This window comes from Asparagus officinalis, chromosome 1, assembly GCF_001876935.1.
Source record: "Asparagus officinalis chromosome 1, Aspof.V1, whole genome shotgun sequence".
In the NCBI taxonomy this organism is placed as follows: Eukaryota; Viridiplantae; Streptophyta; class Magnoliopsida; order Asparagales; family Asparagaceae; genus Asparagus; species Asparagus officinalis.
Window position 1 is genome coordinate 24,155,490 of NC_033794.1, and position 18,662 is coordinate 24,174,151.

Genomic DNA, 18,662 nt, shown 5'->3' on the forward strand with positions numbered 1-18,662 from the left:
ACTGTCTTCTTGTCTATACGTGTAGAGACCTATGTGGATTCCACGGGTTAACTTGCCTTTTCCTGTGCTAAAAAAAAGAAAAAAAAGGATCATTGGAGCTAGGATGCTCCACCGATTGAACACGATGAGACATCAAATTTCATAATCCTTGAAATCAAAACAAAATTTGTTTTTGAGAAAATTTCAAGAGAGTCTAGTTTGTTACCGTCAATGTAAGATTAAAAATAACATTTTATACAGACCAAAATAGTTGTATATTATGAGCAAAGTATACTAATCTACACTAGTAATAAATAAATAAATATATTGATTTAATCCCTCAGTGGCCTAGCAGTCCGGGCTTAAGATCTTGGCTTAAAAGACCCATGGTCAATTCATGTTTCCTGTTTATGGCATGCCTTTCATCATTATTGTGTCACCTGTCCTATTCACTTGACGATATTCTAGATGGTTGAAAGGAGGGCCTAGATTCTGAGATTTACTTGGCTGGTACCTTAGGTTTGGAGCAATGAGTCTGAATTATGCATCATGTAAGGGGGTGTTTGTTTCACAAAATTTTTTGGCATTTGGTAGGGATTATAAGTTTTGGGATCAAAAAGTAAGTTTTTTTTTTGTATTTTGGGATTCCATATATGGTGTTTGTTTTTAAAAAAATTAGAATATTGAATCCCAAATGTGCAAAAAGTGCCCAAATTTTAGAATTTGCCAAATCCTCTCAATCGGAGAGGATTTTGACAAATCCCATAAATGGGTGTGCTTACCTCTCAGTTGGAGAGAATTTGACAAATCCTAATTTTGTCTTTTTTGTGGGAGGTAGCCTTATCAAGATAACATATTCATTATATTACAAATTTTTGGCATTTGGAATTGCTACAATTTGAGCTTGAAACAAACAAAATATTACAAATTGTAGTATCATAAATCCTAAAATATTAATGAAACAAACAACATTTTAGAAATCCCAGCCCATAACAAAACACCTATGCATTTTAAATTTCATGATAAAATCCATATCCTAAAATTATAGAATTTGAAACAAATACCCCATAATTGATTCACCATTTTGTGCCGAAAGTACAACACCTGAGGCCCCCTTGGTTTCTATGATTGGCCGAGTTGAGGGGTCAACCTCGGGCTCCTTCCTAATACGGGAGAATCTTGGTCCAAGATCTCTTGCACAAAAAGATTGATTTAAAGTTTGGACTCAATCAAATTTTTTTTTCCCATTAAAGAATGACGAGATGCGCAACCTCTAACAAAATTGAACCACATTTATTGAGCGTTTCTAAATTATGAACGCGAAATGTAACTTTCTAGAAAAGTTACTTTTATTAATATATTTATTATTATTTTTCAAGTCCCGAAAAAGGTTCGGATGGTTTTGTATTAAGAAAAGTTACTAGAAATAGGAAATTCCTAATTTTTTTTATTTATCTTCTAATTTTCAAAAAGGTTCTGACCCCCCAACTTTCCCCTCTTCGCTGTCTCCACCTCCTCCAAGATTTGGGTTAAGATTCGCTTACAGTCACCGCTGCCACCTCTCACAACTCTCTCTCTCTCCTCCTCTGCCGATCACTGGTTCTCCAATGGCGGACTCTAGCAACAATCTCAAAACCCCTCTCCTCCACAATCGAAACCAGAACGACGAAGAATTCGTCATCAACATCCAAGTCAACGGAGGAGGAGGAATCCGAAACCCTAACCCTAATCCGAATCCATTCGAATTCTTGGGGGCATCGCCGGAGCTACCTCTACCAAGGCCGAGCTCCATCGATCCGTTCAAGAACAGGACGCCGTCTGTCGTCGGCGCTGGGTTCTACGAGTGGGTGAAGGTGGTGGTGATTGTGCCGGTGGCTTTGGTTCGGTTGGTGATGTTCGGTTTGGCTCTCGCCGTCGGATATCTCGCCACGAAATCGGCGTTGGAGGGGTGGAAGGATCGGCAGAGCCCGATGCCGAGATGGCGGTCGAGGTTGATGTGGATCACTAGGATTTGTACTCGATGCATCCTCTTCTGCTTTGGGTAAAACAAATACAAACAGCTCTTCCACTTTGGTACTTGAACATAAAAGCTTGGCTTTATTTTGAAAGGGTTATTTGTACTTAGATACCCAAAATTTGCCCAACAGGTACCCCAAAGTTCTGCATAATTTAACTTTGATACCCCTGTTAATTGATGCAGTCGAAGGAGACTACAGAGAAAAACTACAAAGAGCAAGTTCAATTCCAACTCTGGTAGATTAGCTTCTATCTTAGGGTATAGGCCTGCATTAGTTGTGCATATGTGTGCATGTGTGTGTTTTGAGTCTTGTTATGAAAGACCACCTTATTACTCCAAGCATTTTGATAACAGGTTTCTTCCATACTTCTATGACGTTTCCGTGCTCCCAAAGTTGATCAAATTTCTCTTTGTAGTCTCCTTTGATTATATTAATTGCGAAAATTGCTCTTCGTATTCTCCTTCAATCATATCAATTTAGTGGGGGTACAATAACAACAACAAAGCCTTTATTCCAAATGTTTGTGTCGGCTCCATGAATCCTATATAAATTGGTGTATCAAGGTTAGATTTTTTTGAACTTTGTTTTTTTTCCCATAAAAAAGAAAACACTTTGGTGGCATCAAAGTTTTAAATGGGTAAGCTTCATGGTATTTAAGATTATACTTTGGAGACTAGACTTGGGCCTCGCTATTGAAGATATATCTTCAGAGCTAGATCTTTGAAATGAACTTGAATCAAATTTTCTTTTAACTTTTTTTTTTGGTTCCCACCAAGAGGAACATGAGATGACTGTCAAGTGGACCTTGCCACCAGAAATCCTATTATATCTTTCTTAAAACAGAAGGATTTTTTTCTACTCATCATCATTTGTAGCATTCACTCTATTCCATTGTTTCAACTCCGCCCAAATAACTTCTTATTCAAGTAATCTGGCTTTTAATATTTTGTGGTTTAACAAAAAAACATACACTATACCAGATCTATTTTCATGTTAAACTTTATATTCATTTTCTTATCTTGTTGTGTTGTCACCTATCAGCTACCACTGGATTAGGCGAATTGGGAACCCTGCTGCTCGGGATGTTGCTCCTATAGTTGTTTCCAATCATGTTTCATATATAGAACCCATATTCTTCTTCTATGAATTGTTCCCGACGATTGTTGCTTCAGAATCACATGATTCCCTGCCCTTTGTTGGAACTATAATTAGAGCAATGCAGGTATATTATATCCTGTTCTTCGGTAGAAAAGTTTACTGATTAAGGGATCTAGATATCCTGGTTAACTTCAAGTACTTTGGCTTTGTGATGGCCATATCATAGCTTACGTTATTGGAGAATGATTATTTGCTATTATTCATGATGTCTTGATTTGAAAATTTGTAGGTAATCTATGTTGATAGATTCTCAGCAGCATCAAGAAAACATGCTGTTAGCGAAATCAAGGTAGGATTTTTCTGAACTCAATTGTTTATTTTCAAGTTTTTATTGTTACCTTCTTATGCTGATTATAGAGTTTGGCCTAGCAAGCCTACACTTCGTTTCCTCTCTAATTCCTACAAACTTCTGGCAGTCGCATTTTCAGAACTGGGCTTATTTTCATTAAGGATTTTAACCAACTTATCTGGTTGGCTCCATAGATAATTGGGCACAGAGGAGTAGTATTCTCTATGCTGAAAATCTGAGAAACCTCTTTGCCCCTTTTAAAAACAAATTTATGGCAGAGATTGGGGCCCAGTGAAGGTGTCAGGCAGAAGAAATCAATTCTGATTGCAAAAGGCATCATCATCATAACATCTTGCCATCATCACTTTCTGTCAAACATCACGTCATCATTACTATCTGACAAATCACATACATTATGTCATCATAAGATTTCTTGTATCCAATCTAATTTAACTATGGAGCACAACTCCAAGTCAATGTCCTTATACGAACATATGCTTGTGCATCTGTACAAGATGGCTGTCTGACTCTTGAGTTTTTAGGATCGAATATTTGTGTACTTTTAGAGTGATGTTGATGTCATGCTTCCGAGTTTGACTGGTGCTCACCCATCTTTAGGATCTGTGAACTGCAGGCAAATATAGCCTTCGGTCTAGATTAATTAGGAAATTTCGCAAATGCATTATTTCTAATTACAAGCATGTACATGTTTGGATGAGCGCCTAAAATCTTTTTTCTCAGAATGCTTTCTTGAAGTGTTCAATAGAGAAAAAAAACTCTATTTATTAGCTATTTGATACAGAATCATTCTTTTAAGGACATGAATTCAGAGAAAGGCTTCTTGCAACAACTTTCCTCGTGTCTTATTGTTCCCTGAGGGTACCACAACAAATGGAAGATCCCTCATCTCTTTTCAACTTGGCGCATTCATTCCTGGCTTTCCAGTTCAGCCTGTGGTTGTTCGTTATCCACATGTGCACTTTGACCAGTCATGGTAAGGCTTCAATTCGGTTTTTTTCCCTTTCATTCTTTCATTTATGTGACATTTGGGCTTCTTTTAGGGGCCAGATTTCTTTGGCAAAGCTCATGTTCAGAATGTTCACTCAATTCCACAATTTCATGGAGGTAAAGCTGCGTCATATTTGTTTTCCATACTAGCATGCACTCTAAGAAATGTGTTTTACATATACACAATATTACTACTACTTTTAAAGGCTGTCCTCTGTATATAAACCTTGCCAGAGTTGTCTGTTCATATTCATTCTTTCATTTTCTCTCTCAAGGCAGGACAAAGGAGGAGGCTAAAGTTAGGTAGCCGACAACGAACATAAAAGCATAAAAACCTAGTAGGATCCCAATAAATATGAATCCTAATGATTGCGGGGGAAATAAACCTTAACAAAACTGAATGGAAGAGTTGGATTCGTGCAAGGAGTTCCTTAAAAGGACTAAAGTTTCTGGAAGGAACCTGATATATAACAATACTCCATTTCTCGAATTCTTTGTCTAGGAGAAGTTTGAAGGGTTACTCCCTGGTTCATATGCTTAAATTGCATAAGGGACAAAGGTAGGATTTTCCACTTGAGAACATCTGTTCATAATTTATTTATCTTCTTTGATGTTCAACCATGAATATAACACCAATATAGGGCCATAGGCTTGATATAATCAGAACAGACTTCAACATTTGATTGGATAGAATCATAGAAGATGGTGATTTGTCATGCCAAATAATCAGAACAGGCTTCAACATTTGATCCTGTTGTGACCAGTGTTTTAAATATCGGCCGCCATGTCGGACATGACGGCCGATATTGCGGATTCGGAGCCTAGCCGCCACAAAATTGTTGAATTTAATGCGTATGGCGTTTTTGAGGTCATGTCGGGGACATGTTGGAAAATAGCGGATATATCGGGCGACATTTCGGCCATCAAATATCAGCCAAAATTCAGAAATATCGGTTTCACATTGACATGTTGAAATCATATGATTTGCAATATCTTTCACCTTCTATTTCTATTTATGTAAAGTTTCACATTGTTTCCCATACACTACCCATATGGGTGCTTGTTGTAGGTTTTAATTACTTGTTATTGCATGTGTTTTCTTTATAATGGAAGGCTATAAGAACACATGAATTTATTTGTATTAGGTGCACATATACTTCGATTTTACTAGCTTCTTGTTTGGAGAAATGACAGATATATAATAAAAATCCTGCAATTGTTAGTCGATGCAGTTAAGTAGTTTAGAATAGCAATTACGAGTTTAATTTTCAATTTCAGTAGAATTTTCTTTTTGTTCCTACTAGTATAATGCACGCGCTTTGTATGTGAACATTTTTTTTGTAATCTTTTTCTTTGAGTGTAAAATTATGAAGTGACTTTTATAATAACATAAATTCTTAAATTGAACAATTAATAAATATTTACATTAATAAATAAAGTTGTGTATAAAGAATTGTATTAGTAATTTTTATATTCTGGATAATTATTATACTTTAATAAGAATTGTCTAAACATATGCAGTTAAGCTGTTCTAGTGTCTATTTGGTTTTCTATGCAAAAGCAAAAACTTGGTGGTTGCTTGTGAAAATGAAGACCTTCTCATATGTACTTTTTCATATGTTTAGACAATATAATTATCAAGTATGTGAAGATTCCATTTATGATATTATATCAACCTATCCGATATGGCAATCCGATATTTTTTTCATGTCCCCCGATATATCCCCGATTTCCGCTATCCGACATGAATTTTGGCCGAGCGACATGAACCCGACATCCGATATTTAAAACCTTGGTTGTGACTAAACCAGTTTACCATTCCAAATAAGCAGAAAAGACTTCAACTTTTGCTCTTATCAGGAATAAAGAAGTTTAGCCGTCTCTGAACCGATGTTGGGAAAAAAAAAGATATCGCATGAGATAACGCTTCACCTCCGGTTAAGGTTAAAACAAAACTAAAAAAATCGTAACACATAATGTAGGTTACTTGTTATTATTATTTAAATATTTAATAAATAAAAAAATATTCAAAATGATGTTAATAAATAGAATCATCACAATCTTCAAATATATAACATCACAATTATCAAACATCTCAATTTCGACATAATTACGTCATAAATGCTTGACAACCAATCTCAAAGCACATGTATTCCAAGGTTAAAACAATTTAAAGAAAACACTCTCAAGTCTTAAGCAATGTTGATTTACTAACAAGTATCACAGTAGAGTATTTAATTAATAATCACAAATTTTCATCTCGTTCTTAATTTCACGTTCATTTTATTAACCATGTTCATAATTTCACAATCACATAATGATAATGGTGTCACCAAAATAAGCATGAATGCTTAACAAACAATTCAAAAGTAATCACATAATTGCTTCAAGTTTTAAGAAAGGAAATACTCTCAGTTCTCTATGCAATAACGCAAGTTATGTTCAAATAATGCATGTTTTATTCAAATAGCGTGACGTAAGTTACATTCAAATAACACATGTTATATAGTAATAACATAGAGTTATGACGTGCCTAAGTTATTTCAAAAGGTTAAGCAATGTTTCAGGTCTGTTAGATTACATGATGCAAATAACAGTTGAGTAATGTTTTTCCCCAACAATGATCCGATCAAAAGTCAAACTACACCTGAATCAAATAAACCTAAATACAACTGGTTAATCATTGTGATTATAGATATGTAGCATTAATAATCGCAGAAAAGTTGAAAGGAAAAACATCTGCTAGTTGATTTTGTAGCAAATTCTTTTATGCAATCTGATTATATGTGTCCCTCTTTCTGTGTCTTCTATTGTTTGTTTGTTGACTTCTTACACGTCTTTGCTAATGCTACTATTATCCATGCAAATGATAAAGCTACCAATAAAATTGGCCACCAAAGTTTATTACAATGGACCACAAGTTCATTTAAATGGTCATGTTTTTGTCACACATGCTTACAATTTTATACATAATTCGTTTTATAGATATATTTTCCTCCAAATTTCATGAACTTAACGTATGCCCTTACTAGAGATCTATGTAATGGCAACCCTCTTTTATTTGACAGGTGGAGTACCTGCCTTTAATTGCACCACTTGAGATCAAACAAGAAAGTGCTGTTCATTTTGCCGAGCGGGTGAGCAGTGGGCAATGCTTTTCCATATTTTTGGGGAATTAAGTTTCCATCATCTGATTTTTTCAGTAACACCATTATATTTAATGTTCTTAAATCACGTTGAAAACATTGGGTTTTATTCCTAACTCACTAGCAAATTGTCAAGTAAAATAGGGAGTGGTGTTTTAGATATATGTATATTGTTTATTGCTTTGGCAAGTGAAAGGTAGGAACCACTATTTGAGATGGTGTTTTTCTTTTGTTTTGGAAAGAGAAGATTAGATCCGTTCTGATGCCATTTTATGATGGAAAACAGACTTCAATATCCTAGTGAGACATGGTTAGGTTTTATTTATAGTAGAGCAGTACAAAGAAAGTAGGATTTTCCAACATGAAACAAATATCTACAACTTCCTTAATACTCTAATAACTCTAGCAATCATTAATTCAGTATATCAAGAAAGTTTGACCAATATCTCAAGAGGATATATTTTCAGTTCATTTCTTGAGGGGGTGGGGGGAGCTTTTGTTTCATGTGTGCATCTCTTTTTTTATGCCTGGCATGATCAATTGACTTTGAACATATATTACCTGCTTTTTGCTTTTTTCCCCTTTCGTGGAGATGTCAAGTAGCGTTTTGTATAATAATGATGTCATTATTGTCATTGCTGACAAGTATATTTCCTGTATACTGTCCTTAGAATTACTAACTGTTAAGGAATGGAGGATCTTTGTTATCTTGATGAGTGGTTCCTGTCCCCAGAGATATTTTCTTCTAGGTTATAGCATATTTAGCTAAGGTAGACTGGAAGCTGCCTGGTGAACTAACTTACCTTTTTCTGTGCATGCATTGAATCTGCAGACTAGCTATGCTATGGCGAGGGCACTTAATGTTGTGCAGACATCACATTCTTATGGTGATATGATGCTTCTTACAAGAGCTTCACAGCTTACAAGAGTAAGAAGTTTTGCCTATCTTGTAAAATTCTTTCATCCAATTTCCTGATCAGTTGTGCTGATTCTTATTCCTGAAACTGATAAGTTATTTGTTATTTCCTGAAAAACCAGCATGGGCTGGTGATGAATTTAGAATTTTGATGTCATTCTGCTGTTGTTACTTTCATTACTTTATTATTTTACTATATCATCTTCATCAATGAAAAGATTTGGTGTCATTGTTTTTATGATTTCACTAAGACAAGATGCTACAACAACTTAGACGTGTATTGTGATGCCTTAAAAGTTTCATTTTCAATGAAAGGGAATTTATGTTGTTATAAATTTGGAGCTTGTACTTCAGTCGGGTTTTGACCTCTGTTATATTGATAGACCTCACACACTTTAAACTCTTTGGGTCGAGCCTGAAATATAAAGAGGGATATTTGGATCCTGAAATCTGAAATTTGGACCGTGTAGCCGTTCTGTAGTGCTATTGTAACAACCACGAACAAAATTTGATTTGGATTGATGTCGATGTGATGATGGTGAATCTTTTCTGCTTTGATACTAATTAATAAATAATGGAAGACAACAGGGAAGAAGGATAAGAAGATTAAGGTTTGCGGCGTTTACCTTTATTTAACCACCTTCACATGCAAAATCTTCATAGAATTTTGAAATTTAATCAATTCCCTAACTAAAAGAGATTACATAATATGAAATTTCCTAATCCTAACTAAACTGTAATTTTCAACAAACTAAGATATATTGGTTTAATCCAATCCCAAATAAAGTAGAAATTTCAATGCTGCATAGATGACATAGATGAATTTAGATTTCTTCTAATAAACTCCTAATAAATTAAGAAAATTAACTCCTAATAAATTAAGATTTCTTCCATAGATGACATTTTGGAGTGAGTATACTGTATACTATCTCTCATTCTAGATTTCCATATAACACTTAATTAAGCTATATATGACTTGAATAGTTGTTCTGTATCAAGAGGAGGATGCTACTGGAGTCAAGGTGGAGGAGGAAGGAAGATTAGATGAAATTTTTTATTTAAGGTGTTCTCATTAGATTATTTAATAATCAGAATTTTAGATGGTTCTCGTCATGTTTTCTTGTTGCTATATGATATAAAATTAACCGCTATAATCAAGAAACAAAACATTAAATTTCCGAGTATTTTCAAATTTACGTTAAGTTAATGCTGCATGAAGAAGTTTTTACCTCTCAGTGTTGAACATTACTGATGTTTAGAGAGAACCTTGCGTGTTCATGATATATGCATGCAATACCTGCAGCAGGACATTGATTTTTTGATGTTCTTCTAGGATCAATTTATTAGTTATTCTTCACTACCATTCTCATCCAAATGAACATGAAATATATTTTGGTGTTGCATATTTTTTATTGATTGTTTTATGGAAGATATATTATTCGATAGTCTTGTTCCTTCCTGTTGATAATACAGCTATTTTACGAGCAGTATTAACCAAGGCTATGGGCAAAGAATCCATAGCATATAATATAGGAGATCCTATTCAGAATTCCATCCTCTTTATACTACTATGATGTCAAACAGATGAACGGCCAACCCCCCTTATCCATGTGCAGTCTATGCTTAACCATACAACATATCTCCTGACTCCATTATCCTAGAATTCCCTTTAGCCCTCTTGACATATGATCATAATAATATAGAGCAGTGTTATCAAAGGCATGCGCTTCACTGTACCCCATGCGCCCTGCGGGGTGGTGGCGAAGCTCCCGCTTCTCATTCGGCAGGCCTTTTTGCCTCGTAAGCACTCTGCAAGTGCAGGGCATATGCAAGGCATAGTCTTGTGTATTATTATTCTTTAACTTTTCAATCAGGCTTTTATACCCAATAACCCATATCCTGAAGAGCAAAATAAACTCATTAGGCCTTTTTAGTAGCCTGATTGAGGACCCATATGATCCATGTTTTCTATTCGATTTTGCTTCAATATTAGTCTTGATTTGACTTTTGATTTTGAAAATTGTGAAATTTGCTACTATGTTGGATGTGTTGGCATTATGAATTTGGACCGTATTTTTTTATTTGGTTGTAGATATTATTTAACTTGACATTTTTTATGTGAAAATCCATAAACATGTTCTTTCATGCTTGATTATCTATCTTCAAGAATTTTTTGTGGTGTGTGTCTTGCTTCAGTCGGGTTCGTGCATCGCATGTCGCCTTGCGCATGTGCGCGTAAATGGACTTTGCACCCCACATTGCGCGTCGTGCATGGAAAACACTGATATAGCATTTTGAAGCCTTCCATTTTATTTAATCCCACTTTGCCTTGTATTCATCTGTTATAGTCCTGGTATCTCCCTGAACCTAATACAAGCCCATCTAAACAAGATTCCAGGTATGGTACTTGCCTGCTCGTATGTAAAGCCAGTTGATTGAATGTGAAAGAAAAACCTGAAGTAGTTTGGAAAAGTTGTGGGTCAAAATTTAGCTTCAATCAGCACAACATAGTGCTGGTAATTCTCTTTTTTCTTGCTATCCGCTGCATATGAAGAAAATACTTTTGCATGGTAGAAATACAATAGCTCTTATGTGAAACTTGTTGGTGGTAGGTAGTGCAGACATTGCAAACAATCTGAACATTTACCACCTTCCTACCCATTTAACTAGGCAGTGGTCCGAAGTCCGAACTATCCTCCTAAAGATGAACTGCAGTGATATTGAATAGGGCTCCTACAGTGATCGATAGAATTCCCATAAAAAAATACCGCTAGATTGGCATGAATGATTTTATATATAGTTAAACTATTGGCTAATTGATCAAGTGGGTAGATCCAGTAGACACATAAATATACAGTGTGTCCATATGTCATGCTGTATTGTACATGTGTCACATTGCTTACTATAAGCAGCTTGCTTATTTCTCAACACTCATAACAGTTCTTTTCCCCTTCGTTTTCTCCATACATTTTATGTGTTCTTTTTTGGGACAACATTTTTGTTTATTGAATTAATGCATTTGCAAATTCTTAATGTATTATTTTGCAGGAAAAGTGTTCGACTTATATGGTAGAAATGGCACTGACTGAAAGTGTGAGTCCTTTATTCTTACTAAATACACTTCTACGAGTCCTGATGTAATTTATCCACTGTTCATTTAGTTTTTATTTTTTTATTGACTAATTTTTTTCTGCCTCTTGTAAACGATATAATCTCAAAATCCATGGGTTAAAACTTAAAAGAGAAGCAACCTAAATATCCTCCTGTAAGTCGATGAGAAATGTTCTCCTGTCTCTAATTTATCTTATGATTGAGAATAATCTTTTGGGGGTATCATGATTAGATGTATGAGTTATCATAGCATCTTGTCTTAACACCTGTTCCTATAATGTTGCTGATCTTTAAAAGAATAGTAATGAAGGCATATCTTCATCATAATTAATAGATTAGTATACTTTGTGTGATTGTTATTTAGTATCTTCATGAGAGGAGAAGTTAGAGATAAGTCAAAACCAAGGTTGAACTTGGTTGACAAAGAGGAAGCTCAGTTATCTATTAAATGATTTCTGTGCTCAATACTGTGGGCTGTAGCTATCCAGGATCAAGTGAGGCATGATATGTTACTGTATATGAGCTGACTTGGTGACACAACTTTTTCTGCCAACTACTTTTATGGTCTCTGGGATCAGGTATATATAATATGAATTAATCTGTGAACCCTTTAGGACGTGTAGGTTTCCTCTTAAAATATAAATTTTGGTAAATGTCTCATATATATTCCATTGTGATGGACATGAAATTACCTCAGCATTTTTCTTATGACATAATATTTTCCTTGTTAAACATGTTCCATTGCAGATAATAATATTCCTTTGTCCTATTTGTTTGTGCATTTGTCACATTTTCTCAAGGACAGAGTAAATCCTACTTCATGGATAAATTAACTGGAGCTTATACCAGTTCTACGAATATAACCCTAGGAAATTCTTATGATCACTGAATTCCTAGCAGAAAAGATACCGTCCAGGTCTCATTTTCTCTCTTTTCACTGTAAAAGAGAGTTAGCTCGTCTTCAATAATGGGATATCTGAGGCAGATTATTGTTCTTATTTTGTATCATTGGCAATTTTTGTCGAATTACAGCAGAAACTACCCCCAAAAATACTCCTCCTCTACCAGTATCTCCTAATTGACTGTTGGCTACTAGGCTTAGATGTGGTTGTTACTAAATACTAGTAAACCTTCTACATTTGTTACTGCAATATTGATGACTCCTTTTTCACGCTTCAGTTACTAACTGATATTTTGTTTGTTTTTCAACAGTCATTCGGCATAACGACATCTGAAGCCATGGAACTTCTGGATCAGTTCTTTGCTATGAACCCCGATACAGAGTAATGTCTAACCTTTCTTATCTTCTTATTTTGTGATTGTGTTTTCCCCAAGTTTGAGTTAGAATGATCTGAGAGCATTATTTAGTATTCTTTATGTACATTCTACATAAATGTCACTGCATGTGGTCTCATACATGCCAGCATTATAGATTCTATTAAAGTACTAGTTTGACCTTTTTTGAATTTTTTAACTGAATGCAGTTCCATTTATTATATGATCGCTTTGAAAGAAATGACAGGTGAACAAGGGATTATTTAGGTGCTTTCCATATCGTTTTGCTGATGTTTATTTAGCATGGTCAACTCTCATTTGTGAAACATTATTTCTTCTATTGAGAAGATAAAAATCTTAAAAATACGTCATTCTTACTCTATAGAGAAAATTAGTTAAGATTAAGTCAGTAAAGATCATAATTTGTAATTCGAAAATATCGAGGGCACTTTAAATATTTTATCACCATGCGATTTAAACTTCTCTTGTAGCTTGTTTGGTACATATTGGCTGTACCATTTTGGAATATAAGCATATCGATCACATGAAGAGAAAATCAACTAATTATAACTGATATTAGTTAATAACAATCAATACATATTGGTATTGGCTAACGACTTTTAGAAAGTAGACATGACGTTTGAAGTATCAAAAGTTGGTTTTATAGTGTAATGTTGAGGGAAAGTGGAAAACCAAAATCAGTCAATAGAGCTTATAATTAAATGGACTAATTCTTGTATCGGTAGTTCCGATCCAATGCTATGAATAATCAACTACTTCCTATAGCACTACAAATAATGGAGAACAAAACCATAATTCTTTAGCATTTATCCTAGTGCACTCTTTTGTTAAATAACCTTTAGGATATTGTCTAGTTAGAGTATGATCTTGCTTTAAGTATCTGTGTGTTTGATTGCTTGCATTTGGAAATCACATTAGATCCTAGAATTCCTTGTCCTTGGTGAAGGCAGAATATTCACAAGATATGTATTTTTTATTATATTTTATTGTTTAAGCAAAAACGTAGGCCAAAAAGCTTTTGTTGCTTGTTGTTATTGTTGGTATACTGATAATTTGACATTCAACGGATTGATGTTTTAAGTTTAAGGTTAACACAGCTTCAAAATTCCTTTATACTATTAAAATTCTTTGTGGCAGTGGACGTGTCAACATTCATGGCTTTTTACCAGTTTGTGGGCTTGGATATTGTCGTCTCTCCGAAAAGGTTAGATATGTTCCTAATGCTGTTTTGTGTAACTTGCTTTGCACAAATGTTTATTCTTAAATTGGGATCTGCGATTCTTTTTGTCTTAGAAATTTAATGACATTTTTTCTTAAATCATTCTTCGTACTTTGGAATGTTATACATAATTAATTTAACATGATAATAGATATTAATTATGTTGCTTTGTAGCTTTCATAAGATTTTAAATGAACATTATTATTGTTAACTTAATGCTTCTCTCATTGCATGCATATTTACATTTATAGTTGCTTATGAATTTGTTGACTATAAAAATAATACTTAAAAATTGAAAATGCATTCACAAACAGAATAATGCGCTCCTGCTCCTTATGAATTTTTTTTTTTTGGCCATTTGTTAAACTTTGGTTTAATGTTCCTTTTCAGCTTTTAGCAGTTCTTTATCATTACATTAAGGTGCTTAAGAAATAAATGGGAGATATTTTAATCCTACATTAATTCATATCCCTTACTTATTGGATGGTTCAATTTGCTTAATTTTTAAAACTACACTTATAGAGAGCTTGACCATGTTAACACAGGGTAACAAACTAGAACTCGGCGGTGAAACCTAAGAAGGGTTAGAATGTGACGTTCTAACATTTGTGATAAAAAAATGATAAAAGCTCAACAATTTGTGGAAAATGTCATACTTGGTTATATATCAAGAAAGTAGCAACATAAACCCTTTGAGAACCTAAGGTTAATTGAGTAACCAAATTAAAAAGAGGTGCTGATGAATGATAGAGTAAAAAGAAGAAAAAGCTTATCCGATTGTCATTTTGTAAATAAAAATAATAATAATTTATTTTCATTTTGAAACACTCCAAGGGTCTCTATTACTGTAAATGCAAATGCTCCTAGAAATCTATAGTCTAATGCTTTTTGATGGAATATAAAAATAGAATCCTCAACCCTCACCATAACTTTGGATTTTTCCTATATTGGTTAGAAGAACTTTAACACGGCAATAGAGCAAACCAGTTTCAAATCCCATCGGCCATGAATTTAAAAGCGGATTTTAAAAAAATTGATTACTGTGTGAATCCAGGGTTCGGCCCATAAAAGAAGGGTACTCAACCTGCGGAAGCATGATAGAATATGAAAATTGTCAAACTCTCAGCATAGCTTCAGAGTTTTGGGGTAATTGTTAAAGGGACTTTTAACAGTTCTCATGGTTCAATCCTAGGCTTCCATTTAGTAAGTTGCTCATCCACCACCAATTTAGATAGTGTAGGACCGTAGGTACTTCAAAATCTCGAGCATATGCTTCCCGTGCACTTAATTTCGGAGGACATTTAGTTCATTTCATGATTATTTATGACTCATGTTCATAATTTAATTATGTGATTAGTAACGACTCATGTTCATTACACGATTATTAATGGCCCATGTCCATTACATGATTATTAATGACTTGTGGTTCATTTTTCTAAAAAGTTTTTCTGTTACCTTGCTCCACTTGATCATGGTTTTTGTACTGCCAAGTCAAAATCCATAGCATGTAGAGAGGATGAAACTTGTAGAGAATCTGCAAGTTTGTACAGTAAAGATCAAAGTGTCATACTAAAGGAGGAAGAAATCAAAGTTATGTAGAGGAAATATTTTTAAGTTGTCTTGTGTGAATTATATGAGATGATTTATGTAAAATCATGCAATTCAAACTATGTTGAAATTGTAGCTACAGATGAAAGAGTATTCAGTTAAGGATGCTTTTAGGAAAGTGAAACTAATGAGAGTTTCGAGATTAAATTTCCATCTATTTTGTGTTTTAGCCTCTTTGGCTTTTCACAATCTGAGTTTCATAAGCTCATGCCATTAGTTTTCTGTAAAACATCAAAAATTTCCCCTGAAACAGCTTATTGTAAGAAGTATTCGAAACTAAATTACAGATTTTATTCCCATATAAATCTCCTAGTCTTGGTTATCTAGTTTAACTATATGTCGGCCTGCAAACAGAACCATCCATAATTATCTAATCTAGCTTGGGATATATTTCTCCTTGTATGTTTTGCTTTAAACCAAATAGTTAGGACATATTTTTGATGGTTATGATGTCTCTGGTGCTTGTGCTTTGGTTTTAGTCATGCATCTTCCACTCTTTGATATGACTTTCTAAATCAGAACCATTTGCATTTTTTTCCTTACAGATTTTTAACTACTTAGATGTGGAAAAGAAGGGATCCATCACATTTCGTCAGGTAAAGTTATTAGCATCAGTAGTTTTACAATTATGCAAACTATTTGAAGTTCCTTGAAAGAGGAGGATCCTGCATATCATGTTGAAAGTTTGTTATCAGTGACCTTGTCATGCTTATCAGAAAGCTAGATACTTCAACTTTGTTCACTTGGTTGTTGGCTGCTTGAGGATGGATTTGCTAGGCCAGGAAAATCTGAACTGAAAAAAGCCCAGTATAGAGAGCGACCAAACTTTATAGGAGGTTGAATTTTTGTAATATATATTAAATCAAATAAACTTCAGAATAACACAAAATGCATCGAGCCATCTACTTCTGATTGTTATCTCTTTATACCAAAAATTGACATCATTTAGCTCTTGATACCCTCTTACAAATTGCTAACTGATTCAAATTTGTTCCTTGCATAATTAAGCTGCATATTTCACTCACACAACAATTCCCTGACTCACAAACTGCATCGCAGTTCTTGCTTGGATCAGGATATGTAAGGAAGCAGCCATTGTTCAGGAATGCTTGTGAAACTGCATATAGTAAATGCAGTGATGATGGTGGTGCTGCAGACCATATAACTCTGAACAAGGTAATTGGTACGCTTTTATTATTCATTATAGTGCTGCCTTATTATTAGTTCTTCAGTTGTGAAATTAACCTATATTCATGCTGTAGCTTGGTGACTTAATTCAATCAAGTATGCCAGATACAAGCGAAGAAACTGTAAGCAACATTTCACCGCATCATAAGATTAGCCTTCTTATCATATAGATTTTTTTTGGGTTTTTTTGTATATTTACCCCTTAAACCATGAGTATTTGCAAAACTACCCCCAAGTCATTAACTTTGGAGGAAAAAATACTTCCCAAATTAACAAATCATCGACTTTGTTGAATATACTGTGTTAAATTTGGACTGCTTTCGGGGTATTTTCTACATTGCAGTTACTAATTAACATATCAAAGTTGATGATTTGCTAGGAATTTTTTTCCTCCGAAGTTGATGATTTGTAGTAGTAGTAGTTTTGCAAATACTGATATTTGAGAGGTAGTTTTGCAAATACGTATGACTTAAGGGTATCTATGCCCAAAAAAAAAAAACTTTTTCGCTTAAGTCGCTAATCTTGAGCTCATTTGCTTGGTAGAGTCAATGAATTTTAGGTGTTTACTCCCTGGCAGGTTCATCAACTACTTCAAGGTTTTGATGTCGACAATGATGGAGTGATCAGCAGAGCTGATTTCCTGAGATGGCTACAAAGGAACCCCTTGCTCATTGCAATTTTTGCTGCTTAGAGCTAAGGTGAAATCATACCAGAGTTTGGCAGAGTCCAAGCCATCTATTTGAGTACAAATTTAAAGAAAATTTCAGTGTTGTAATATATGAAATGTGCCCTGGGTAACAGGCCAGAGCTTGATATAAAATGCAAATTCATGACAATGAGCTTTATTGCTTATGCTTGCGCGTAAAACAAATATTCATTTATTCACAGCACACAGTATTTCATACAATCCGGACCAAGAAACGAGAGCATGTGTTTTTTTGAGGTTTTTTAAATATGATAATGCAATTTTATTTTTTGGTTTCCTTGCTGGTGTAGAAAGCAATACATCAAAATCAGTAACAAAATTTCTGCCACTTATTTATGAAGTGCGGCATGGATTACTTCTTCATCATCTGAAAACTTGCATTAGGAGACAAATCAATGGGAAAATAGTCACGGGAGAAGCACAAATTCTGAAGATAAAAGGTCCATTAACTATTGAGAGCCATTGAAGCCATCAACTTGGGATTTATTGCAACTATTATAATTAGAGTTTAAAAGGAATTCATGAGAAATTTACAATATGTAAAATTTGTACATGCTAAGTGATTAAAAAAAAAAACTCTTATGTCTAACTAGGAAATGGCTGGGAGAAAAGCTGATCGTAAATTTAAGAAATGAAGTGGTGAAAATTCCTAAGCATTTGTTGCCGCGACACCATCTAACAAAAAAGTCACACTGCTTATATTTTTATTGTTAATAGTTTTTGACACTCATCACACTTTGTCCTTTTGTAAATTTCTTTTCTTTCATTCATGGACAATTTTTTTTTAAAAGAGCAATGCTCATCATCTACTCTTCTATACAAAGGGGAGAACTCAAGATTCACCATTCATACTACAGTAAAATGCTACAGTAGTATTTGTTGTAGCAAACATGATGCTGGATACTGTAGGCTTCGTTTGGGTACCATGATGTTTTCTTTGTTAAAACATTAGTATTGAACATATTATTAATATATTATATATTAATTAAAATAAAATATATTGTAAATAAATTGTTATAA

The 18,662-nt window shown here is 34.2% G+C and overlaps 1 protein-coding gene across 2 annotated transcripts; it reads left to right on the forward strand.

The window, feature by feature from the left end:
- LOC109821470 (lysophospholipid acyltransferase LPEAT2) lies at nucleotides 1,452-17,675 on the forward strand. Of its 2 annotated transcripts, XM_020387659.1 has the most exons (14): nucleotides 1,452-2,020; nucleotides 3,039-3,219; nucleotides 3,385-3,444; nucleotides 4,275-4,438; nucleotides 4,506-4,569; nucleotides 7,521-7,589; nucleotides 8,431-8,526; nucleotides 11,563-11,607; nucleotides 12,838-12,908; nucleotides 14,059-14,125; nucleotides 16,294-16,344; nucleotides 16,808-16,924; nucleotides 17,011-17,058; nucleotides 17,514-17,675. In XM_020387659.1, exons 1-14 carry the CDS (start codon nucleotides 1,587-1,589, stop codon nucleotides 17,625-17,627), a joined length of 1,581 nt encoding a protein of 526 aa, XP_020243248.1. In that variant the 5' UTR covers nucleotides 1,452-1,586; the 3' UTR covers nucleotides 17,628-17,675. The 2 variants fall into 2 exon arrangements, with proteins under 2 accessions (XP_020243248.1, XP_020243252.1); XM_020387663.1 differs by lacking the exons at nucleotides 17,011-17,058; nucleotides 17,514-17,675 and having other exon boundaries at nucleotides 16,824-16,924.

Coding starts and splice junctions, on each gene's coding strand:
- LOC109821470 (XM_020387659.1), top strand. CDS start 1,587: ATGGCGGACTCTAGCAACAATCTCAAAACCCCTCTCCTCCACAATCGA. Junction 4,439..4,505: donor GTGCACTTTGACCAGTCATG/GTAAGGCTTCAA, acceptor GGCTTCTTTTAG/GGGCCAGATTTCTTTGGCAA. Junction 17,059..17,513: donor CAGATACAAGCGAAGAAACT/GTAAGCAACATT, acceptor ACTCCCTGGCAG/GTTCATCAACTACTTCAAGG.